At 41.6% G+C, this 26,466-nt stretch overlaps 1 protein-coding gene across 2 annotated transcripts in view; it reads right to left on the reverse strand.

Moving 5' to 3' along the window:
- Ern1 (endoplasmic reticulum to nucleus signaling 1) overlaps positions 1 to 25,282 on the reverse strand; it is a 98,070-nt gene extending 72,788 nt beyond the window's left edge. Inside the window, exon 1 of one of the 2 annotated variants that reach the window (XM_004868640.4) lies at positions 25,040 to 25,282. In XM_004868640.4, coding sequence (XP_004868697.1) covers positions 25,040 to 25,093 — 54 coding nt within the window. In that variant the 5' untranslated portion in view covers positions 25,094 to 25,282. The remainder of the gene's footprint in view (positions 1 to 25,039) is intronic. The other variant, XM_087210195.1, reaches the window with a different exon arrangement.
- Positions 25,283 to 26,466: the final 1,184 nt, after the last annotated feature.

Consider the following 26,466-nt stretch of genomic DNA (forward strand, 5'->3'; position numbering starts at 1 on the left):
GAGACATGTCTATGCCAAAGGACCTAAAAGAGGAGGCGAGATAAGACTGTGTACACATGCAGATGTGGTGAGGGAGAATTGTGTCTGATGATTAACAAAGCAACAGACAATGGCAGGCAGACTGGATTGTTCTGCTGATTCTAACTGGCCAAAACCCTCAGGATAGATCAGCTGATTTAAAGAAATATCAGAAAGGGGCCGGGGATTTAGCTCAGTGGTTTTGCCACCTGCTGCGCAAGTGCAAGGACCTGAGTTCAATCTCCAGAACCAAAAAAAAAAAGAAATATCATAAAGATGATTTCTGGTGTGCCAAACAAGATACCAGTCCAAAACCAGGCATGGTGGTACATACCTGTAATCCCAGCCCTTGGGAGGCTGAGGCAGGAGGTTCACCGTGAGTTCAAGGCTAGGCTAGACTACATACTGTGTTTAAGGACAGCATGAACGACATAGTGAAACTTTGTCTCAAAAAAATTAAATAAATAAATAAATAAATAAATAAATAAGATACCAGTCTTGTAGGGCTTCTCACAAATAATACCTGTGCAGTAATGTCAATCCAGCAGGAAGTACCTCAAAACAGTACAGTAAGTCCCTGACTTACGAACATTTGAATTTCAAACTTGCACAGCTATATTGTATATGAGTCGCTTTGTCTGCTTATGAATAAATCCAACTTACGAACAATTCTCCTGGAATGGAACTCGTTCATAAATTAGGGACTTACTATATTCTATATCAAAGACCATTAAATGATACTTTTAAAACAGACATTTATGGGGGCCAGGGATTTAGCTCAGTGGTTCCGCCGCCTGCCTCACAAGCACAAGGTCCTGAGTTCAATCCCTATACCAAAAAAAAGACATTTATGTCTACAATTCTATTTGCAACATCACCTACTTCAGACTATGAACTCAAACAACACTTGGCTGTGGTGGTTCTGGTAGCTTTACAAAAGTGCACAGCACAATAGCACCATTCTAATGTCATTCGATCACACAGTCAGAGACTGTGCCAAATGAGGGCCAAAAACTATCAAGAATTCACTAAGGCAGCAACAAACATGCAGCACTCTCGGTAGTAAAGAAAACTCACACGGCCCACAGGAGTAAAATCCTCACACTGACCAGGACAGTGGGCTAAACTCTCAGTGACCAAAAGCCTACCTCTGGAGGTATCTTTTGTGCATGTTTATGTGCTACTAGGCTTTGAACTCAGAGCTTCACATAAGGGAGGCAAATACTCTACCACTGAGCTATGTCCCAAGTCCTTTCAATTTTTTTTTTTAAAGACAGTCTTGCTAAATTGCCCAGAATGTCCTTGAACTTGCGATTCTCCTGTCTCAGCCCTCAAGGAGCTGGGATTGCAGACCTGTTCCATTGTGCCCAGATTAAAAGCATCTTAAGTAAAAGCCTAATTAGACAGATATAAAAAGTATTTTGGGGCCGGAGATTCAGCTCAGTGGTTCCGCTGCCTGCCTTGCAAGCGCAAGGACCCAAGTTCAATCCCCAGTACCAAAAAAAAAAAAGATTTTTATTCCAATCAAATTCTGATCCAACCCCCACCTCATTTATACATCTGATCCAGTAGATGTATAATATCCAGTAGATCCAAAATACTCCTACAAATATGGAGACTTCCATAAAGTTACATGTATGCAATGACATAGAAATCTCATTGTTTTTGTCTCCTGTATATTGAACTGGAATGAAGATTAAGAACAAAATTAGAATACTGATGATAGTAAAACTTTTCTAGTTTAATTGTGTCTAGTTTTACGGATTTAAGACTAACTTCTAAATTGTTCCAAACTCTGTTCTACTTTGTTTACCTATGTGCAGGTCAACAATAATCCATCAACCATACAGTTCCTTCTACCCATTTTATCACTTAACGTTTCCTGATAATACGTCAATAAAACTAACCATGAAATTTGCTTTGGAGGGTAGTCAAGTATCTAGTTGCAGTAAAGGGCAAAGCCTAACTGAACAGTGCCATGTGGTTTCCAAACTAAGTTGCTGAGAGTTAAATACTACTGTGGCAATTCTGGGGTATGGTGAAATTAACCACCACCCAAGACAGTTGGAATTCTTCAGTTCAGGCTATTCCTCTTCTTTAATGATCTGACAAAAGGTACTTCATAAGCCCGCTCTATTCCTGAGCACAAAGGCATGTTAATTTCATAAGAGGTGGATGTATTTCCCCCCAAACTGGTTTTTGGGCCCCAGGCTAAATGTCTATTCATCAGTTATACTTCTGTTTGTCTTCATGGACCCTCTGCCACCATGGGAGAAAGAAATATAGCTGGACATGAAAGGAACTCTGAGAAGCCCTTTACCATACCATAGTCAAGATTAAGCCCTGGGTGAGTGTGGTGGCACACACCTGTAATTCCAGCACTTGAGAGGCTGAGGCAGGAGGACTGCTGTGAGTTCAAGGCCAGGCTGGGATATATAGTGAGTTCAAGGGCAGCCTGAACTGCTTTTGAGATAGTGAAACTATCTCAAGAAAAAAAAAAAAAAAAAAAGCCATAGGGTGGTATCAAATCCCTAAGGGATCCTTAGGGAGATAGGTCAAATCCTACATTTTCTAGCTATGAAAACTAAAAGCCAAGGTTAAATAATCATCTAGAGGCTGAACTTCAGAACACAGGTATCACCAATATTTTTTGTTGTCTTTGCTAATGGGAAATAATAACCACAATTTAGATTTAATGGGGCTGAGGATTTAGCTCAGTGGTTCCGCTGCCTGGTACCAAAAGAAAGATTTAATGACAAGCCAGGCATGGGAGCACACACCTATAATCCCAGCACTCTGGGAGGCTAAGGCAGAAGGATGGCAAGTTCAAGCCCTGCCTAGGGAACTTATTCAGACCCTGTCTCAAAATAAAAATTAAAAAAGGGCTGGGGATGTACCTCAGTGTGAAGGCCCTGGGTTCAGTTCACAGGACCAAAAACAAACAAAAAACAAAATCTAGTGACAATCAAGAAAACTACTAGTCGAGTTTGATCCCCAGTACCAAAAAAAAAAAAAAAAAAAAAAGAAAACTACTAGTCTCACTCACTTGATGGGGAAATAAACTAAACTAAGAAAGGTCTGACTTCAACTGTTAACCAGTTTTACAAAAAGCCAAACTTCATCCATTTGAGTATGGATACTCATGTATAGTTCCATCTAATGTGAAGATATCCTCATGTGGAAACCTCAAGAAAAAAGAAAATAAGCCTCAGAGATATAAAACTTTTCAGTCCTGATAATAGCAACTAATCTGAAACTGTCAGTTTTGCCCTTTACATTAGGTTAGAGATTTCTTCAGGAAGAGGTGAAGGGGTAAGCGGACAGGGAAGGCACCAAGTAGAAAATGGATTAAGTACTCTAGTTAAATTAAAATTATCTACAAACAACTGTATTTATGACATAATTGCCATCTACACTTACCAGATGTTGCCAAGTTTTACAATAAAAGTTAAACATGAAATACAGCTCTGGAGGGCCAGGGGTTTAGCTCAGTAGCACTGCGCCTGCCTGGGTCCTGAGTTTGATCCCCAGTATCAAAAACAAAAAAGAAATACAGCTCTGGTTTGAGATAGCTGCCCAGACTGACCCCCCAGTCAGAACCCTCACTGTCTGAAGCACCCTAGAGGATTATTACCCATTTCACTAACCAAGTCCACCATGCTACCCTCTTCTCTCCAATTAGCCAAATAGTCATTTAAGCCTATGTGGCTCCACACAACACAGATCAAATGGCAGGGACCATTTAGTGCACTTGGGATGTGTAATTTTCGAGACGAAAAGGGCCAAAGAGAACACCTTACCCAACACTTTCATTTCACAGTGGAGAAAATCAAGGCCCAGAGAAGTGAAGTGATTTGTCCAAGGCACCACAGGCAGCTAACCATAGATACAGGGCTGTTCAGGTCTCTCCCTCCCACTCTGGCCCTGTGCTCATCACACCACACTGTAATTTCACTACTTCAAATCACGGTTCTCTGAGAGCCATAAGCTTAAATTATTTCAGGCCTGGCACTCCCCTTTGAATGCTGCTAGGATAGATGAAGATCAGCCCTCTGCTCCGATATGAGGGTTGGACCTTGTGGATGAGACCAAAATGTAATTTGCAGATTCTCTAACGACACCCAATATATTAAACAGCACTGCAAATTATATAGGGTGGGGTCTTTCAAGATGTTCTGGATGAACACTCCTGGGATCTCACTGTAGATCTAAGTAGATGAGAATAACCACAAAAAGGCAAAAGTCTTTTTTTTTTGGTATTGGGGATCGAACTCTGGTCCTTGCGCTTTTGAGGCAGGCGGCAGCACCACTGAACTAAATCCCTGGCCCAGGCAAAAGTCTTAACCACCATAAAAGTTCCTACCATGCCGGGGATTTAGCTCAGTGGTTTCACCACTTGCTGCACAAGCACAAGGACCTGAGTTCGATACCTGATACCAAAAAAAAAAAAAAAAGGTTCCTACCACACAAATGCACCCAGCCCAGATTTTGATTATTTATTTTAACTGACATAGAAAAACTGCATATACTTACAGGGTATAACATGATGTTCTGATGTATACATGCACTGAGGAGTGACTAAATCAAACTAACAAATCTATTACCTACATACATATTTTTCCGGGTAGTGAAAACATTTAAAATCTGTTCTTTTATCTATTTTCAAGTGTACAATACACTGTTACTAACTACAATCACCAGGTTGTACAATGCAGCTCCTCCACAGCCAGTTTCTAATGGTCTAAAAAGATGCTCTTTTATGAAGGATGATGATGATATGCAGCCACTACCAATCGCTGTGATGAAGCCCGTCATTCTTTTAATGTCAGTGCCAGGGAAATACACATTGCTGACTAGCATGACACAACTCCTTTGAACAGGAGGGACTATTTTAATGACCAACTATCAACTGATGAGCCTCATGAAGTAAGGGATGGTTAGTTCAAGCTGGTCTTGAACTCACTGTGTAGCCCAGGCTGGCCTTGAACTTGCAGAGATCCTCCTGCCTCAGCCTTCTAAGTGCATGTGCCACCACGCCCAGCTATTTCTACTTTCTAGGCTCAACTAAGAGGCAACTGTTTTGCAGTTCTTACATATTTGGACAGATACAAGAAAGCATAAGAAAATGCTTGGAAGACTGCTTTGGCACAGCCAAAGCTAGAGTTGTGGCTTGCAAATGGAGGGTTCTGAGAAAGAGATGCAAACCAAGAGGAACTGGCCAAGATCGTGCACCCACTGCTGCTCTCTGCAGCTTATCAAGTGGTTGGCAGGAAACAGAAGCAGGACAGAATTACTAATGATGATGCCAGGGGGTTTAGCTCAGTGGCACCGCGCCTGCCTCTCAAGCTCAAGGTTCTGAGTTCAATCCCCAATACAGGGAAAAAAAAAAAAGAATTACCAATGATGAGATATCAAGCTTTCAGGTCCAAGGAAGAAGCATTTCCAGTCATCAAGAAACAGAACCCACTCCTGAAAAAGGAAAAATGGCTAACCAGGGCCAGGATAGGCAAGGGACATGTTTTTATAGGACATACTCTGCTGTCAACCACTTCTATTTCCTCAGGAACCTCTCCCCTTAATGTCACCATCCAGTCAGGCTCCATCTACTCTGAAGGTCATCCAATCTCATTGCCAACTTCTCTGGGTCCACAAAGCAGAATACGCGGGCATTTGGACAATGGCTAAGCTTCCAAATTTGTTTTTTTCTTTTGAAAACTGAGGAATAGCAAAATCTCTCTAAATGCTAAGGGCACAAAATAAATACAGTACTAAGAATTTCAAAAGCAAGAGTTTTATAAATATATAAAAAGGAAGATCACTTAATAAAAGAAATCGGTGGTAGCCAAAGATATCATCAAAAAGTAAACAAAACTCAAAAACCTGATTATCCACTCTGTCTCACCTCTCCATTGCTTCCCAAGCCTGATCCTCACTTCCCTGCCTATTGCAGTGGACTCAGCCCTGGAATGAGTGCAGGTACTATGCAGCTAGAAAATAGTACAACAGCTGGTGCTGGCAAAGACAAGCTAGGATGATTAAGGAAAGGTTAAAATGTTTGTTTTTCAGTGTTTAAGAAAGAAGAAGAAGGGCCGGGGATTTAGCTCAGTGGCACCGCGCCTGCTTTGCAAGTGCAAGGTCCTGAGTTCAATTCCCCAGTACTGGGGGAAAACAAAGAAAAAAATAGTAATAAAAAAAAAAAAAAGGAAAGAAAGAAGAGGGCCTAGGCATGGTGGCGTACGCCTGTAATCCCAGCACTTGGGAGACTGATGCAGAAGGATCTGAGGCCAGCCTGGGCTACATAGGGAGACCCTGTCTCAAAAAAAAAAAGAAAAAAAAGAAAAGAAAAGAAGAAAGAAGAGTATATAACTGCTAAAAAGATTTTTTTCAAAACATTACCACATTTTAAATTCTGGGGTTATATTTCAGTCATCTGGAAGCTTATGTAGTACATCATTGTCTGATGGTACTGAAAAATTCAACAAATGCTGGTTAAGTCCAATGTGGTGCCTAGGCAGTAAGACATGGTTGTTAAAGGCCTAGTTCTGGGGCCAGACCACCTTGGGCAGTCACCAACCAATAAGTGCCTTGTTTTTCTCATCCATGAAATGGGGATAATAATAAAATCTACTTAAAAGGGTTGTTGGGTAATTTAAATAAGCCAATATATGAAAAGCTCTTAGAATAGTGCCTTATATACAAAGAACACCAGATCAGTGTCAGTTATTACTATTAATCAAGAACTACATGAGGATTTCCTGTTTCTGGTAGCTCCTTGGACTGAGGTCTGAAGCAATGATGAAGATCTTAGGCATGTTAGAAGGGCTCCTCATGCTTTCCAAGATAACTCACGTTCATGCTAATTTGATGGTAAACTGTGCCACAACGTGTGACTCCTGATCGGAATGAATCAATTGCCTCTGAAGAATAACCTGTGACTCCAGCCCAATGAGCTTACTCTGGGCCACAGCTGTGCTGTCTCCATTGCGCAGTCTGATTTCTTTGACTTCATTTATCCTCTAACTTTCTGTGGCATCAGCGTTCACGAACAATTAGGTACTTTCACTGAAACTTCAATCATACATGATTTGGTATATTTAGATTTTACTGTCCACATCCCTGTAACATGCTACATTCAAAAACAGTTTCTAATAAGCTTAGTGATGAAAAGAAGAGAAGAGGGGCCGGGGATTTAGCTCAGTGGTTCTGGTTGCTGCTTCGCAAGCACAAGATCCCGAGTTTGATCCCTGGTACTAAAAAAAAAAGAGCCACAAAAGGGGAGTGGGACAGATGTGCTCATTGTCACGTGAAATTGAATATCCAGGAGTCTATCCAGGAGCATCATCTCAGGGCAGCTGCCCCTCGTTAGACCATAAAATCTTTACTTCTAGGGCTGGGGATTTAGCTCAGTGGCTCCACAGCCTATCTTGTAAGCGCAAGGTCCTGAGTTCGATCCCCGGTACGAAAAAAAAAACCAACTTTACTTCTTCCTGTTACGTGGAGGGATTAGACTATAAATTCTGGGCCATGAAGTGACCTTACAAATCCCGATGATCAGGCTGCTTGAAGATTTCACTGCTTCTTAGATGTTGGACAAATGTCTATGGGAATCATCTTTGACCATTTTCAAGAGGACCTTCTCAATTGAAAAACTTGCTATTCTATCCATATTTATGAAGTCTTTAGGTGGGAAAAGGGGTTCTCCAGATTTTAATGTCAATAAAGGCAATTTTAAAGAAATAAAAAGCCAGGTGTGGTGGTACATGCCTGTAATCCCAGCACTTGGGAGGCTGAGGCAGAAGGATTTCCATGAGTTCAAGGCTGGCCTGAACTACATGATGAGACTCTGTCTCAAATAAAATAAAATAAAATAAAATAAAATAAAATAAAATAAAATAAAATAAAGAGATAAAGTTTGTCTGGGCATGGTGGCACACACCTGTAATCGCAGTACTCAGGAGGCTGAGGCAGGAGGATTTTCATGAGTTCGAAGCCAGCCTGGGGCTACACAGTGAGTTTGAGGCCAGCCTAAACTACATAGCGAGACCCTGTCTCAAAAAAGAAAAAAAAGGATAAAGTTTTGCAATTCTTTTTTGTTTTGCTTTATTTTTTTTTTTTTTGGTTCCAAGGATCAAACTAGGGACCTTGCACTTGCAAGGCAGGTGGCAGAACTACTGAGCTAAATCCCTGGTCCTAAAGTTTTGCAATTCTTTAAAAAAACTACATAAGACACCATCACCTAATCACGACAAAATAAATCAGTTCCTGCCCTCATAGAGCTTATCATCTAATAGCTGACTACAGCAGTCAAATAAGCACAGAGAAGGACAAACTGCCATGGACACAACTATGAGAACTTAACTGGAGAAGATGAACTGAACTGATCTTCTGATGGGTTGGAGGGCAGAAAGGGGTGTACAAAATCAAAGACAGTCTTCCTGAAGGAGTAACATTCAAGTTCAGATCTCTGGGAAGGGAGAAGAAAGGAAGAATTTCCCAGACAGAAGGAACAGTCTGTGCAAAGGCCTTGAGACAAGATAATTTACTGTGTTTGAGGACCTACAGGATCAGTGTGGCTGGAGAGAGAAAGGAGAGGGAGGAATGGGACCAGGTGGGACTGAGGAAGTAGGCAAAAGCCTTGGGCCACAAAAACCATAAACTTCTTTACATGCCTGATGTGTTACCTGTATGGCCTACAAAAAGAGCAGGAAGGTGTGTTGTTCATAACACTGTAAAGCAGATCCAGAAAGAAAAATCCCCGCTTCTCTAAGAAAAGTGCTCAATATACCAACCATAGACAGATCTGCCTGTGTGCACACATCAGCTGAGGCCTCCCTAATATTTTAATTTATACTAACAACAGACTAATGTTGCTTGGGTGATTTACAGCTGAATACAAGGATAACACACCAAAATTTCTTGAGGAAGTCTAAATGTGGGCTTTAGGACAAACACCAATGCAAAGTCTCTTGCTTTCCAAAGGCCCTCATCTTAAGGTTTCCTCTGGTCAGCCACCTTGCATAGGACCAGGTTTCATCTGAAGGCCAAGATATTAAATCTGTCTCTCCTCTCCATTTACGTTCCCAGATGCTACAACTCCATCATACCTGCAGTCACTCTAGGGCACTGGTGACGAACCTATGGCATAAGTGCTGCAGGGGGCTGTTTGTATCATCGAAAGCTCTAAAAGGTTTGCCATCATTGCTCTAGGGCTATGTTCACTATGAACATGATAGGCAAAATCTCGGAGTAACTAACTTTATAGGACTAGGTTAGTCACTGAATTATAATCTTGTATTACTCAAGTAGGCTGGGAAGGACTTGGAGGATTTATCAATCTCTTCTAGACATTCCCTGCTTGACTTGACTTCCTGTTGGCTGACTGACTCTTACTTGGTAGCTCACTTCTTTCAACCTCACCCCAGGACTCTCTCCTTTATGCTACATATTTACAGAAAGAAGGGCCTTGTTACACAGACCTTGTTCCAAGGTCTATAAAACTCCTGCTTTCAAGGAACTGACCACCTAGTGAGGAACAGTGTAAGACTCCACATTCCATGACTGTGCCTCCCAACGGCTGACTTGGCAATGACTCCCAGGTCTGCTTACAGCAGTCTCTTTAAGTCTTCTCCCTCCCCAGCCCAGCCTATGACCACATGACTCCAAAATCTGCTGCTTATCCTCTTGAAACTCCAACTACAAAGAAACCAATATTCTTTGGATACTCCCATGAATTTGGTTGTGTTTAACAGATTCACTGCGTGATGAATTAAGTTGAAAGAAGGTGAAGTATGACACACAGGTGTGTGTTCTGGTATGAGCTCTGGGCAAGTCCCTACGTTTCTCCATGTATCAGTTTCTGATTCTAGGAAGGAAGAAGACTGAATTGGATGAAGTCTTTTAGCTCTGAACCACAATCATCCATGACTTACCTGGCCTGAATCTCTCCTTCCGCTTTCTGTAGACTCTTCTAGTCCCAACCAATCAAAACATGCCCAAAATCCACATAAATCTTGATGCCTTTGAACACTGTCATTCCTAATCCTCATCTTGCAACATCCCAGAAGCTTCATTTATCTCAAAATATTGCAACATTTTATATTAGTAACAACCTGATTCACTTTAAGGTTTAGGGTAAGGAAAAGAAACATCACAGAAGTCAACTAATGTTATGTGGGACTGGAGGGCTGATTGCCCAATACATATACATTCTATAGACTAAAACCAACCAGTGCCTAAACTGAAGGGACATCACTATTCTGAAACCACAGGCCAGATAAGCAACTGAACTTTACCAGGCACCAGAACCCCAGAGATTTCCAAGTACTGAACTATCAGATCAGCATGACATACCGTACCGCTGGTTTTAGAAGCAACTGGGGGAAAAAAAAAAAGCAACTATGGCTTGGTTCCTACTCAGCTGAGTATCAAAAATACAGATAAATTTAATTTCAATGTGTAAAGGAATGCAAAACTAGACCACAGTAAGAGGAATAGAAACCCTAACAGAATGACAGCATAAGATCACTGTATTATTCAGAGCAAGTACTGTAGTGCCTTTGAGATCAGAGATTCCCCAAATCTGGTTTTACAATTTTCTTACAGTATTCCAATTTATCTGGAGTTGTTATAAATACTTCTACAACTGATAAAACCATTTAATTTTGTTTAACGTAAACACACACACACACACACACACACACACGCATTTGTGGGAACAGAGCCATCACATAAGTCAAGGAATAGCGATCCCCAGTACCAAAAGAAATCAACAATGGTCACACTCAATGCCTATTTGCTCAAGGTTTTCAGATATACCTGAGAGTTGTTGACACCAGTCCTCCAAACATTAGATGAGAAAAAAGTGAAGTACAGACTTGTATGTTAACCCCAACAGTAGGCAACATGATACTGCTCAGAGTGCAGGAGAGCTCTATCTAGGACAGCACAGTAGTGGAGAGAGGCCCCAGACCTCTGCCAAGCCCCATGAGCCACACTTGATGAAACCACACCCATCGTCCAGGCAACTCCAGGTACTATCTCTCTTGCTGTTCTCCTTTCCTTTTTTCACATTCTACATAATCTATGTACAGTATTCATTGTACTATTGTTTCCTGCCTATCTCCACCAAGTAGTTAGATAGATATAAGTTCCCATGATGGGCCGGGGATTTAGCCCAGTGGTTCCGCAAGCGCAAGGACCCAAGTTCAACCCCTGGTACCAAAAAAAAAAATAAATAAGTTCCCATGAGGAGAGGGCGGTCATTGTTTAGTTCATTAACTAAAGCCAGTGCTTGCCATACCGTACAATATGTATGTTTAAAAAAACTGGTGAGTGAACAAATAGACAAACAGATGAAATAAAGAGACAGAATTCACTATATTCAGGAGCTAGGAAGCCAGAGGCTCAAAGCAGAGCAGACCTCCTGTCTTCCACCTCCCGAGCTGAGAATATGACACTGTCCTGGAAAGGATATGGCTAAGGAATTGGTTACTTTAATTTAAATGGTGTTCCTAGCTTGTAATGACATTTGGAAATAGGCCTGCTGAGTAGATTTTTCTAGTTCCTCTGTGCTGATTTACAAATAAAGAAATGGAGTAGGGCGATAACTCATCTGTCCAGTCTCACAGCTAGCTGGTACCAAACCCTCCGCTCCAACTCCCCATCACAGGAAGAATACACTGCCATCATATGGGTCAAAATGTGTATGGAAGCAAGAGACTGTGCCTATACATACATTTTCAAACTGCTAAGATGATCAACTATGCCATCTCAAGGAGTGCAAAACTAGAGCTGTCAGCAAGGATTTCCTTTCAGCAAGAAGTTCAACCAGAAACAGCCATGATGCTGGAGTCCCTCAATGCAAAGCCCAGCCCCATCCCAAGAATGTCTTCAAAGAACAATCTTCAATTCTACTAATATTTGTCAGTTTGGTTCCACTAGAGCTTTAGATTTGGTCCTGCCCATCCAACATGTATGGAGAAGTGAATCTCCTCTTGATGCAAACCAGCAAATAAGATGTTTTTGAGTAGCAGTAGAGATTTGTGTAGTCCAACTGGTCAACTCCCACATTCAAGAGTCAAGCTTTTGAATCTCCACCTGCTGTACAAACTCTCTGGGCCTTTCTCAGGGTATGAGGCTGATCAAAGAACTCAGCTATCAGCTCTTGCAGGAAAAGGGAAGGGATGCCACCAACTCTACCTCTTACCATTTGCTTTCACCCTGACAGGAAAGTCCTTTAAAAGCAATTTTGACTGACACATAATTGTAAGTATTTATGTACATAGTGTTCTTTTGATACATGTATACAGTGTATGGATCAAATCAAGGTAGTTACCATATATATATATCAACTCAAACCTCTATCATCTCTCTGTGTTTGGAACATTCAAAATCCTATTTCTAGTTATTTTTGAAATCTACAATAAATTGCCATTAGCTATAGTCACCTTGGCGTGCTACAGCACTCTTTCCACATGTCTCTATGTGTGTACCCAATCACCTACCTTTCTCTATCTTCCCCTCCCTGCATCCCCTTCCCATGCCCAGAATCTGGTAACTACTACTGTGTTCTACTCTCTGCCTCTGTGGGATCCACTTCTTTAGCTTCCACATCTGAATGAGAACATGAGGTACAGTATCTGCCTTGCTGTTCCTGGCTTATTTCACTTAACATAATGTCCTCCAATTCCATCCATATTGTCACAACAGGGTGACTAAATAACATTCCATTGTGTATATTTGCATTTTTTCCCTTTAAAATTTTTTATTTTAGACACAATCTTGCTAAGTTATATTTGCATTTTCTTTAGCCATTCATCTGTTGTTGGACACCTAGGTTGATTCTATATCTTAATTATTGACTTTTTTTAACAATGCTCCAATAAATAAACGTTGTTATACTAACTTCTGGCAAAATTCCTTTTTTTCACATGCTTCATTCTTGTTTTTTCTTTTACATGTTTTATTCTTATGCTTTAACTTATCTAACTTATGCCTTCCACAAACTCCTTTTGTTCACTTCCCTTAGTTACTTAACTTTTTCTTTTCTTTTTTGTATTTTTAAGACAGGGTCTCACTATATACTTCAGGCTGGTCTACGAAGCCCAGCCGATTCTCCTAGGAGTGCTGGGATTAGCCACCACGCCCAGCTAGTTACTTTGTTCTTTTTTACTTCATTCTTTCTTGGTTTTTTTTTTGTTTTTTGAAAGAGGGACTCACTGTGTAGTCCAGACTGGCCTTGAAGTGACCATGTAACCTAGGCTGACCCCAAACTCATGGCGATCTTCCTACCTCAGCCTCTCGAGTACTGGGGTTACAGGCATGCACCACCATGCCTGGCCCTACTTCACTCTTACACAAAAGCCTCTTTTAAAACCAAAAGGAAGGATAGGGCCTGGGATTTAGCTCAGTGGTTCCACCACCTGTCTCCCAAGTGCAAGGTTCTGAATTTGATCCCCCGTACCAAAAAAAACACAAAAAACAAAAAAAAAAACCAGACGGATGGTTTTACCTATAAAGATACTGTGGGGGAACCTGGAAAGCAGTATTGTTTTAATTCTCAGGACTCTCAATATATGAAGGCAAAAAATAATAAATAAACATAAATGCTTTACAGCTTTTAATAACATCTAAACATCTTATAATTCAATAACTGAATACATTTGAATATAAGACCAGTTATCAGTTGAAGCTAATAAAAAACAAATTAAATAGTTTCTACTCAAAGAAAAAATATCCATGGGTCTTAAAATATTTACTCTTTAAAGCTGGACAATATAATAGAAAAATAAAAACAACATTGGGTTCTGCATTATTTCTAGTTCTCCCACTAACTAATAGAATGGAGAAGTCCTAACCTCTCTATGAAATAAGCCCCCAGCTGTCTCTGGTCTGATTCAATGCTCTGTGACATTACTGGCCACATGTAAATGCACTTGCTGTGTCCAAGATTCAGGTACGTGAATGCCCTAAAGGCCTCAACCTGGCTGCACATTAGACTCACCTGCAGCTTAAAATTTTTTTAAAAAAACATTTCTTTTTTAATGACCCCAGGCCTTACTCCCGGTGATTCTGATTTCCTTTGCCTAGCATGATGCCTGGGCATGGGGTTTTTAAAAGCTTCCCAAGTGACTCCAGGTGACTAATTTAAGTCAAGGCTGGAAGCATTGCCTCAAGTACACTTCCTTGCTGCAGCTGTGCCTGCACACAGATGTTTCTCTCACTCCTCCCCCATCATGGTTCATTTGCTTTAAGAGGAAAGAGATCCGATTTACCTTAGTCACCTCTGACAACCAGAGATCAATGGCAATGTCAGGTTCTAGGGATTTGACAGCACTATTTGTTCAGTAAATATATGAAAAAATTCAGTTTCCATGACAAACACTCCTGCAGCCTAGACAATTATTCCTTCATCTGAAATGAGGGGTGTGTGGGTGATCCACTGAAGAATGAGATGGGTTTGAATTATAATAAGTCTTCTAACTAAGGAAATCATGTTTAATACATAAGCAGACAACCCTAGATGAAAGTTCATTTTTTAAATAGTGAAACATCATGCTGAGTAAAAAATAAAACAGACATGGAATAATCACAAGCCATTTATCTCACGGGTTTGGCAATGGAAAAATTAACCTCATCACTGATACGACGAACCATCAAGACGACACCACTCACTTGGACCCTGTCTACCCAACCAAGTATCCTGGAAGCCCCTCTAATGCTATGGAAACATATTACCAGTGAGATCCTGATAAAGAATATGCAATATAGACAGCTAAAGCAACATCTCCCACCATTACATCCCCCCAAATTCACAACCTATTTGCTTGATACTAAAACAGCTTTATTTAGTCTCAACAAGCCCCAAAGAGAAATTCAACCAGTATTTTGCTGATTGCCCACCATGGTGGCTATGGCCAACACACCATGCTAAATGTCATAGGATGTGAAGTTAAGCAAGGCAGAGTCCCCCTGCTCTCTAACACAAGCCAGCAAGAAAATTCTCCCCCCACCCCCACCTGGCTGCTCCTCCCTTCCTTGTACACTCTCCTGAGAACCACCTAAGCTAACCTGAGTCTCTCCATTTTGGTCCAATGACCTGGGTAGCGGGGGGCACAGTCCCCTGTCATCACAGACTTAATGTGATGCCAGAACTGCTTGGGAGGTGGGAACCTCTACAAAAGCAAACACCCAGAACTAGCCTGATGATTCAACAATTCTCTCTTCAGGATTTCTTGGTGAAGGCTATGATCAAACTAGGAAAGAACAACTTTGTTTCAAAGCTTCTAAGACATGAACTTTCAGTTTTGCTATTTCAGACAAATTACTGGGTGAGACATTACTGAAAAACATGCACCTGCTTGGATATTATTAGACCTCAAGCAAAGAAATGAGCTTAAACTGTGGATTAGTTTAGTGGCCTCTTTTTTTTTTCTTGGTATTGGGGATTGAACTCAGTACCTTTCGCTTATGAGGCAGGCATGGTGCCACTGAGCTAAATTCCCAGCCCTTGTAGCCTCTTTCTTAACCTCCACTCACCGGGCCTGATGGTGCATGCCTGTAATCCCAGCACTTGGCAGGCTGAGGCAGGAAGAGCACTTTGAGTTCAAGGCCAGCCTGAACTATATAATAAGGGCCTGTCTTTAGAAAAACAAAAAAGCTGGGTGTGGTGGTGCATGTACTCAGGAGGCTGAGACAGGAGGACTGCTGCAAATTTGAGGCCAGCCTGGGCTACATAATGAGTTGTTCAAGGCAATCCTGGACTACACAGGAAGACCCTGTCTCAAAATAAAAACACAAAGTGGTTCCGCCACCTGCCTCGAAAGCTCAAGGTCCCGAGTTCGATCCCCAGTACCAAAAAAAAAAAATAAAAAAAAAACAAAAACAAAAACAAAGAAACAAACTTTATTCTCCACTCTCTCCAGAGCTGGCTCCTTAAAACTGAAAATGGTCCATTCTCTTGATGGAGCTTCTCAGGTAAAGGCAGTCTTTCCATCTCAAACCATATCTTTGCACTACTGCAACAAAAGATAGGAGGCCTCAACTCTTGTTGGTGGAATCAGCATTATCTAAGCATTTTCCAGATGCTTATAAGCAAGCCTGCTGAACATTCCTTCTCTAGACCCCAAGCCTTGTGGCAATCCTCTTGGTCTGCTCCTTGGGTGCAACTGACTTGTTCTAACAAACCTACCAGAATCTAAGCACTGATGGGGCCACTCTCCAGAGGCAAGCAGGAGGATTAGGTCCAAACTTTCATTCTGCCGCTCACACATGACCTTGGACAGCTCATCAGCCCTCTGGCCTTGGCTTCATCTGTTTGCTCTGGACTCCAAAAGACTGGGGCTTCAACTTAGGAGAGGAGGGTCAAGCCTGAGACAGGGTGGTGTATCCTCCAAACTCCACTCCCCAAGGCTCTAATATGCTCCCACTGTCACTGAGGGACATGTGTTATATTCCTTATGTACAGCTGAGTGGGGAAAATTGAGACTTACTGGACTAGACAGTGCCCCTGGGAGCTAGCTACACGTCTATTCACATATGCTTCTTTTTATTTTATTCACATACACTTCTATAGCTCAAAATATTTCTGGAATATTTTGGAAACTCCCCTCAAAGAATATACTTTTTCAGTCTCCTAGGCTGTTCATTTGAAGAAATATTTCATTTTAACCAAGTAAAAAATCAACTCTAAGAATCCTCAGTAAACTGTAAGGTCAAACTGAGTAACAGTGATCAAAACCGTATTGTAGCTCATGCAAAACTTGTATTAAATGAAGGCTGGAAGGAACTGGGAAATGTTTTAGATTATGTAAGAATAAAGGGCCAGGGATGTAGCTCAGCAGCACGGTGCCTGCCTGGCAAGTGAAAGTCCCTGAGTTCGATTTCCAGTACCAAAAAAAAAAGAATAAATATATGCTGTTTTAAAAAGGTTCCTTTCTGGGCTGGGAATTTAGCTCAGTGGTTCCACTGCCTGCCTCACAAGCACAAGGTCCCAAGTTTGGTCCCTAGTACCAAAAAAAAAAAAAGGTTCTTTTCTATGTTAAAGTTGAATTACTAAATGGGTTAGATAAGATATTACATGATATAACTGAAAAGTTTTAAAAAGATCGATTTGTATAACATAAATTGAAAGGGTAGTTATTTTGGAAGTGACATATTTTTTATTAGTAAGTCCAAGTGTGTCTGTAAGAAAAGCAACACAGACAAAAACACCAAATGCACTATTTTAGCACTACGTTTTATGAACTGCAGCCTCTAAATGGGACAAGGGCATCAACTCTTGATTTATGAACAATCTTGAGGCAAAACTTTAAATGGCCTCAACAATCCACCATAGGAAGAATCTTATCTGTAGTAGATAGGCTACCCTCAACACCAAAGTCACAGAATTACCTCAAGATATTTCAGGGTATTATGGGGACCACATCTGCTAAAAAGCTGATCTGAAACCATTGCAAATCAAATGATGCTGCAAAAGAGTTATTTTACAAACCAAAATAAAACATTGTCTCAATAACTCTTAGGTATATAGGATGTCACTGGGACACTACTGTGGTTATTTACAACTTTTAAAATATAAAAGAAATAAAATATAAAACTGTATGGTCGGGGATTTAGCTCAGTGGTTCTGCTGCCTGCCCCGCAAGCACAAGGACCCGAGTTCAATTCCTGGTACAAAAATTAAATAAATAAATAAATAAAAATCTAGGGCTGGGGATTTAGCTCAGTGGTTCCAGCTCCTGCCTCGCAAGCGCAAGGTCCTGAGTTCGATCCCCAGCACCAAAAAAAAAAAAAAAAAAAAAATGCATCCCAAAATATAAAAATCTATTCTGAGTGTGGTGGCACACATCTGTAATCCTAGCACTCTGGGAGACTAAGACAGGAGGACTGTGAATTCAAGCCCAGCCTGGGCAATTTAGCAACTTAGCAAGATCCTTTCTCAAAATTAAGAAAAAAAGAAGGGCTGGGGATATAGCTCAGTGTGAAGGTCCTGGATTCAATCCCCAGTACAAAAATAAATAAATATACACCTAAACATTGCATTTCCACCCAATTAAAAATCCACACTGCTTTAAAAGAAAAGGTTACTTTAAAATGGCTATCATAGCCGGACGTGGTGATGCATGCCTGTCATCCCAGCACTTCGGAGGCTAAGGCAGGAGGATCACTGCAAGTTTGAGGCCAGCCTAAACTACATAGTGAGTTCCAGCCCAGCCTGAACTACATAGCAAGACCCTGGCTCAAAAAAAATAAAAAATTAAAAGGCTATCATAAAATCAATTTAAAGTTTAGCTCAGTGGTTCTGCCACTTGTCTAGCAAAGTGCAAGGTCCCGAGTTCAGTCCCCAATACCAAAAAAAAAAAAATCAATTTAAAGGTTAAATTTGTACTTTATAAAACATCCAACATTGGGCCAGGCATGGTGGTGCATGCCTATAATCCTAGAGCTAGGGAGGCTTGAGGCAGGAGGATTGCCACGAGTTCAAGGCAGGCCTGGACTACATAGCAAGACCCTATTTAAAAACAAAACAAAAACAAACAAAACATCCAACACTGCTTGAGGGTTCAGAATGTGGCCTTAAAAAGATATACAAGCCAGAGATGTAGCTCAGTGGCACAGCACCTGCCTGGCAATTGCAAGGCCCTCAGTTGGATTTCAGGTACAAAAAAAAGGTATACAAAATTATCAAATTTAGTTCCAGGAACTTATTCCAAGCAAATATGTAAGCAGTCAATATATATTTAAGAGTTAGCAACAAGGAAGTTCATCACATTGTTCATAACAATGAAAATTATAAACAGCTTCAGTCTCTAAATGATTGAGTGGTAACATTATGTATGGTGTTATCTATCAATTTGAGGTCAGTAAGAATGATATTGAAGAATTAAATTTATTGGCACAGAAAGATCTATGTTTTTCACTTTAGGGTAGAAAAACATTACTTATGTAAATATATGCCCGGAAAAAATTTCTGTAAACATGTATATCAATTAGCCATCAGAGAAATGCAAATCAAAACCATGAGCTACCACTGAATAACTGCTAGGGTGGCTACAATAAAAAAGACAATAACAATTATGGGTGCAGATGTGGAGAAACTGGAACTCTCTTACGTCACAAGAGAGAATGTAAAACAGAATACCTGCTTTTGGAAAATTGTAGCAGTTCTTCAAAAAGTCTAACATGAGTTACCATATGACCCAGACATCCTCTTCCTAGGAACTGACCCAGCAATATCACTCTCAAGAAAAATGTATACGTCCATTCAAAAATGGATGCATTAGGGCCAGGGATTTAGCTCAGTGGTTCCACTGCCTGCCTCGCAAGCTAAGGACCCGAGTTCGATCCCCGGTACCAAAAGAAAAAAAAAAAATTTATGCATTAGGAGCCAGGAATTTAGCTCAGTGGTTCCGGTGCCTGCCTTGCAAGCGCAAGGTCCCGAGTTCGATCCCCAGTACCCAAAAAAAAGTAAATAAATAAAATAAAATGTATGCATAAACGTTTATAGTGGCATTATTTACAATATCCAAAAAGTACAAATAACCCAAATGTCCATTAACTGGTAAAATGATAAAATGTTGTATATGCTGGGCATGGTAATGGACTCCTGTAATCCCAGCATTCAGGAGGCTGAGGCAAGAGGATCATCTCGACTTCTCGGCCAGCCTGGGTTACAAAGTGAGTTCAAGGTCAGCCTGGACTATATAGTGAGTCCCTGTCCCAAGGGAAAAAAAAAAGGTATATAAGGAAATAGTGTTGAGTGATAAAAAGGAAAGAAGTACTGATAATTGCTACAACATGGCTGGACATGGTGGCTCACACTTACAATCCTAGCACGGAGGCTGAAGCAGAACTGCCTTGTGTTCAAGGCCAGCCTGGGCTACATAGTGAGTTTAAGGGCCAAGGATGTAGCTCAGTGGCACCATACCTGGCTGGCAAGTGCAAGGTCCTGAGTTCCATCCCCAGTACCACACACACACACACACACACACACACACACACACACACAAATTGTGAGTTTAAGCCCAGCCTAAACTACAAAAGAAGACTCTGTCTCCAAAAAAAAAAAAATTGCTACATGAATGAGCTTTGAGAATATGATGCTAGATCAAAGAAGCCAGCGCAAAAGACCACATATTATGATTCCATTTGTATGAAATGTCCAGAATAAATAAATTTATGGAGACAGAAAGTTGAGTAGTTAGTAGGAGGCTTGGGGAGAAAAGGAGAGTAACAGCCAAGACATAAGGAGTTTCTTTTGATCATGATGAAAATATTCTAAAACTGAGTATAAGTAAAAAAAAATTTTTAAATAAAACTAATGTTGGGGCTGCAGATACAGATCAGTGGTACAGCACTTGCCTCACATGTGTAAGTCCCTGGGTTTGAGCTCTAGTACTGCAAAAAGAAACAAACAAAAAAACACTGAGTAAATGATGTACACTCCTGTGTGAATAGACCAAAAACAACTGAATTGTATGCTTTAAATGGGTGAATTATAATAACTGAATTATACCTTCACAAAACTGTAGAAAATGTTAAATAGTAATGATCGGGTAGTAGAATCATAGGAGGTCTGTTTTAATTTGGGTTTATCTGTCCTGACTTTTCTACAAAGAATATAATTATTTTGAGTGATTAAAAAAAACCTCATGTTATCATACAGAAAACACAAAACACAAAAAATTGAATAAAGAAAAAGGAAATACATACATCTTCCCTTATAATACAGTATTAGCAAATTAGAAACAGCCCCTGCAGTCCAGCAGAGCAACAGCTAGGCCAAGCATGGCTTACTGCCCTGGTCAGTTACACTCCCCAGTCTGCAGCTGAACACAGAAGCGCGATGGTTTTTGCATGAGTGATGATTTACTAAGGCACTGCTATGGTGACAAACGTATGTCATACTCAGAATGTTTTTCAGCAAGTTAAAGGAAACATTCTGTGAAAAATACACAGATATATTTTTACACCACTGTATTTGCTGTTTGTACATCAACAAAAACAATAAGATAATCAGATAAAATATGGAGACTGTCTAAAGCTAACATTTTAAAAAAAGAATTCAAGCAAGAGAATTTTGATGATGATGATGATGATGATGATGATGATGATGATGATGATGATTCCACTTTTCCAAGTCCGTATCTGGTCTGTTGCACTCATTTGAACATCTCCAAACTGGGCATAGAGGTACACGACTGTAATCCTAGCACACGGGAGGGAGGCTGGGGCAGGAGGATTACACTGAGTTTGAGGCCAGCCTGAGCTACACAGGGAGATCCTGTCTCAAAAACAAAACAAAAAAATAGTGACTGAACTTGTCTCTAATGTGTGGCTCTGAAACAATGAGGTCTGAAACCAAAGATGGAATATGGGTAAAGATAAAGATAGGAAACAATTCTCAGCTTTTGGGAAAATATATCTACCCAGCACGTTCATTATTCAGACTATGATTCACCATTCCTAGTTTTTAAGCCAACATCATAGTCTAATCATATTGCTAGGTTACAGGTCCCTGAGTTATTTGAAAATAATAAAGATGGAATCCATTATAATAATACATTAAGCTTTTCCCTCTGTATCATCTCTTTGGGGAGAACATTTGATCATTATAAAATACACAAAATATTAAACATATAGATTACTTTGGATCTTGAAACCAAAGAGGTTTCCAATGAAAATGAAATAGTTATCCAACAATTGGTCATCCTAAGAAACGGAGTTAAAAACCTTCAGTAAAGGCCGGGATTTAGCTCAACAGCACCACACCTGCCTAAATTTGATCCTTGGTACAAAAAATAAATAATTTTCGATAAACAAATAACTACATCTCCCAGACCCATGGGTAGTAGTACTATTCTATACAATCAATATGAATTATGTAGCTCACTGGATTTATATTCAGGAACACAGTCTACCATTGAACTTTCTCAAGAATAACTGTCATACACATTTTTCTCTTGTGCTCTGAAGAGCAATAGTATTGAAGAAAGCTGAGTGGCCAGGTGAATTAATGAAACACCCATGTGCACTACAGCTTAATTTCATGATCACCAGACCTAACAACAAACTTAATGAAACATTCTACTCATGGCTTCAGTATAAATAGTATCAATGCAGGTAATTCATGCAGGTGATGAAAGAATAAATGATAAGCAAGGACATGTTCAGTTAAGACTTATCTCTCAGATGTACAATGTGTTTTTATACACACATGGTCCATAGTCCTCAGTGACTTCTTTCCCCCTCCCCCATCAAACCAAAGCAGACTGGCTAAATAAACTTGATATATTTCACCTAAGAACCTATTTGACCTCACATGCTACAAATCTTTTTGGTAATTGAGAGAAGTAGCACATAAACACCATAAAATGAGGGCTACTGACAGTGATGATGTAGCACTAACCAACACTAAGATAAGGGTCTAGGAAAAAAGGAAAAACTCCAGACTGTGACTAAAAGACAAGTAACAAAAGACAGCCTTGTCACGAATGGTGGCGCATGCCTGTAATCCTACCACTCAGGAGGCTGAGGCAGGAAGATCTGGAGTTCAAGGCCAGCCTGCACTACAAAGTGAGACCCTGTCTCAAAAAACAAAAAACAAACAAACAAAAAAAACTAAAGATATGCGTGAATGCTCATCAATTCTGATGTTAATTATATTTTGGATCTGGTAGCCTCAAGTCTCATACATTGAAAGAAAAGTATTGCCTCCAGTGCACTAGTTCCATCATCAATTAAAAAGAAATATCATCCAGGACTAGGGATTTAGCTCAGTGGTGCCTTGCAACAGGTGCCTTGCCTGTGTTTCGAGTGCATGGTCCTGAGTTCGATCCCCAGTACCACAAAAACAAACAAACAAAATCCAAATACTGCAAAGGCATTCAAAAACTAACAACTTAGAGTAACTTATGGCACTTCATCCACGAAGTAGAGAATTTACATTTATTATCTACTACGTACAAGGTGCCTTCTTTCACATGTTAGCTGTCCCCATTTCGCATATCAGGAAACAGAGTCCCTATAAAGTACATAGCTTGCCTGGGGCCACAGCTAGCAAGTGACCTGTTAGCTGCCCTGTGTACATTCAAACTTTGCTATAAATTTCACCAAGAATTTTACAATAATAATTCTTGCTCTGTTTGGGGCTCAAAACTTTTACTGGGAGAAAAATCTACAAGTGAAATTCTGACCTTTCACCTAAAAGCATTTACAGTAAAATATAACCTTTTGATATGGATCTGGAATATTTTACCATGAATTCTGAGAAGTATGGATTTCTAAATACAATTTGGAAATATTTACATGAACTGAAACTATAGTCCCAACTAATGCTAAATAGTTATTTTTGGCTCCTTAGTCTAAGTTATTCAGTAACTAAGAACATTTGAATTCAGCAAAAGAATAGCAAATACAAAGACCGTGGTTAAGAAAAGCACACCTTGGCACATAACAATATGAAATGACTGACTTCCACGTCAAATGTTTGGCTATTCTGTTTACACTTTCACTAGTCAACAGATGCCAGGCAGGAGTTAATAAATCCAAAGTAAAGTGTCCAAGTTCAAAAACTGAACCTAGTTATAAAAGTCGATTTCTTTTATCTAAAAGAAAGACTTAATTTACCTAAGTTCTATCACAAAGAGTGTTTACAAATTTTCCTTTTCAAAACAAGACCTGAATTCAGCCAGGCCTGGTGGCAGAAGCCTGTAATCTCAGCACTTGGAAGGCGGAGGAAGAAGGACTGCAGTGAGTTCAAGGCCAGCCCCAACTACATAGCAAAATCCTTTTCAACCACCTCCCCCTCAAAAGACCTGAATTTGAAAAAGGTGACCTTATTTACATCTTCATTGGTTTCCAAATTCTTGTCACTCCAAGAGCATAGACAATTATTTCCCCAAAATGCATCAGAGTTCAAAGAGTTCACCAGAGTTCATATTGAGGCTGGCCTGAAGGTTCACATGTCACTTCTCCACCTGGACAGCTGGTACATGATATGCCATATTAAAGAGAACACAGTACCTTTAAAGAGGTCATTAAACAGAACCTGCACAGGGCTGGGGATTTAGCTCAGTGGTTCCACCGCCTGCCTTACAAGTGCAAGGTCCTGAGTTCGATCCCCAGTACCAAAAAAAAAAAAACAGAACCTGCACAAATGTGCCATACCCACATCCTGAACAACACGTGTTTCAAAAGCACTCACTTCTTCCAACTAGAAGATAAAAAGCCAAGTCTGCCTACAAAATGTCCTTGATGCCCAAATCCACAGCCCGGGCAAAGGTTGTAAATAGTTAAATAAACAATGTAAACCGGACCCTATCATCCTTCTCTCCGCTAGAAAAAGATAAAAAGACGTTCTGACGGCTCCACAGTGATCTCTGGTGAGGAGATAAATTTTTCATTTTAAAGTTTTCAAGTGGCTTCACCGATGGCCTGTATGGATGGGGTCTTAAAAGAGTCTAATTCCCACAGCTTAACTTTCTTCACGAAGCCTTTGGGCAGAAAAGGAAGCCTCTTGCCTCCGAATACCTGCAGGGCAGGTAAGCAGAATCTGTAGTCCTTCAGTAAAAATGCTTACTTGCCTACCATTCCCTGATGAATTCCCTTCCCAGAGTCGCATTTTTTAAAAGTTCAAACAAGGATTCGAAACTCTTGTCACCCTCTTCCCCTCGATCACTGAGGCCCTGTCAGTCCTTCTGCGGCCACAGCCAGGCAGAGCCCAAGCCCACCTGTGTGGAGGGTCCGGCAGGGGGGCAGCCTGCGCCGGGCCCAGGCCTTCTGGAGATAGCACGAAGTCGCGCCCGCACGACCCCCCGAAGCCGCAGCCCGTGACAGCCGCGCTGGCCCGAAAGCCGAGCTGGTGGCGAACGCCTTGGCGTGGCCGGCAGCCGCCACGACTCGAGCCGGGAAGGCGCTAGCGGCCTGAGCTTCAGCTGGGCACACAGCCTCGGGCCGCCACCGCGCCGCGGCGACTGCCGGCTGTCCCCGCGCCGCGCTCGCCGGTCACTCGCTCACTCACCCCAGGGCCGGGCAGCAACAGCGCCAGCAGTAGCAGTAGACGCCGGACCCGCATGGCGAGGTTTCGGCCCTGCTCCCGGACCCACGGGCCGGCTCCGGGGGCGGTGCGCACGGAGAACTGGGCGGGGGCGCCGCGACGACAGTGCGGCCGCGGCTGAGCTTCGGCGGACGCAGACCTGACAAGGTGGCGGCGGCACCCCCATTCCCTGCCCTATAAGCGCTGCCGCCGTTTCTTCCGGTCGGGGCGGGGCCAATCTGGGGCGGGGGCGAGGGCTGGCAGGGCGGTCCCGTGGTCTGGGGGCGGGGCCCAGGGGGACCTGGGGCGGGGCTGTCTCCGGGAGCGGGGTGGGGCGGGGTAGGTTTCTGCCCTTTGCCCTGCACCGCTGAAGAGAAGGGTACCTCCTCGTTGTCTGGCGTCTAGGGGCGCTTGGCTAACAAAGCGAGCAGCTTGTACGCAGGCTAGTGGGGGACTGACCACCCTTTTCCCCCTGGTGGTCCCACTAACCGAGCCACAGGATCCGCGGAGTCAAATCTGATGGAGAGAAAGGCCGGGACCTGGTCGGTTCCGGGAGCTCAGGAGCTTCTTCTTCACCTTCCCGCCGAGGTGGAATCGTCGGCGCGGATCACTCAGGAGCCTTCCCGGGCGAGGGTTTCAGTAGCTGGCGGGGGTTACAGCAAGTGCGCGTTAAAGCCTGCACGGCAGTTGCAGAGTTCACGGTCGAGGGCCCTTCCAGCTGTGCCTCATCCAGCACTAAAGACCCCTTTCTTCCCTTTCTTTGCTCTCAAGAATTCCCCCAGATCTCGGCCAGAGGCCATCAGTTCCCAGCCAAGTCATCCACCAGCAAAAATTGTAAGGAAACTGTTTGGGCTACTTGAGTCGTGTATTTTGGGGGGTTGTTTTTTTTTTGAGTCGTGTATTTTTGTGACATTTGTATATGTGACAGCATGAAGCTTGAGATGACATGTGTCACAACTCGTTGGAGGGAGTGGGTGATGGGTTAAGGACTCCTACAAGCTTTATTTGAGTGTTGAGGGCTATTAATCAGAATTAAAGAGCCCAGGAGCTGTTTGCTCACTGGATCTCAAGCTGTCCGCCACTAAATTGGAAGGTGAAAGACATGTTGTTTGTAATAAAAGAAAGAACTGCTGTGTGTGGTGGCAGACTCCCAGTACTAGGGAGCTGAGGCAAGAGGATCCTCTCAAATTCCAGGCCAACCTGGGCTACACAAGACCAGTCTGAACTACATAGTGAGACTGTCTCAATAAATAAATAAGAAAGATTTGGAGTACAAGGAAAAGTATTTGTTATTCTCTATTTTTTTCTGACTTGCTCACATGACAGCACAAGATTTTTCAGCATTTGGGAGAAAAGGTATAAGCAACGCCAGAAAGAATTCAATAAAGCATCAGGGGAGTGCACTGTGGGTC

The sequence above is a fragment of the Heterocephalus glaber genome, unplaced genomic scaffold, assembly GCF_053883595.1.
Source record: "Heterocephalus glaber isolate CG9 unplaced genomic scaffold, H.glaber_assembly_v1.0 deba00001124, whole genome shotgun sequence".
NCBI lineage: Eukaryota > Metazoa > Chordata > Mammalia > Rodentia > Bathyergidae > Heterocephalus > Heterocephalus glaber.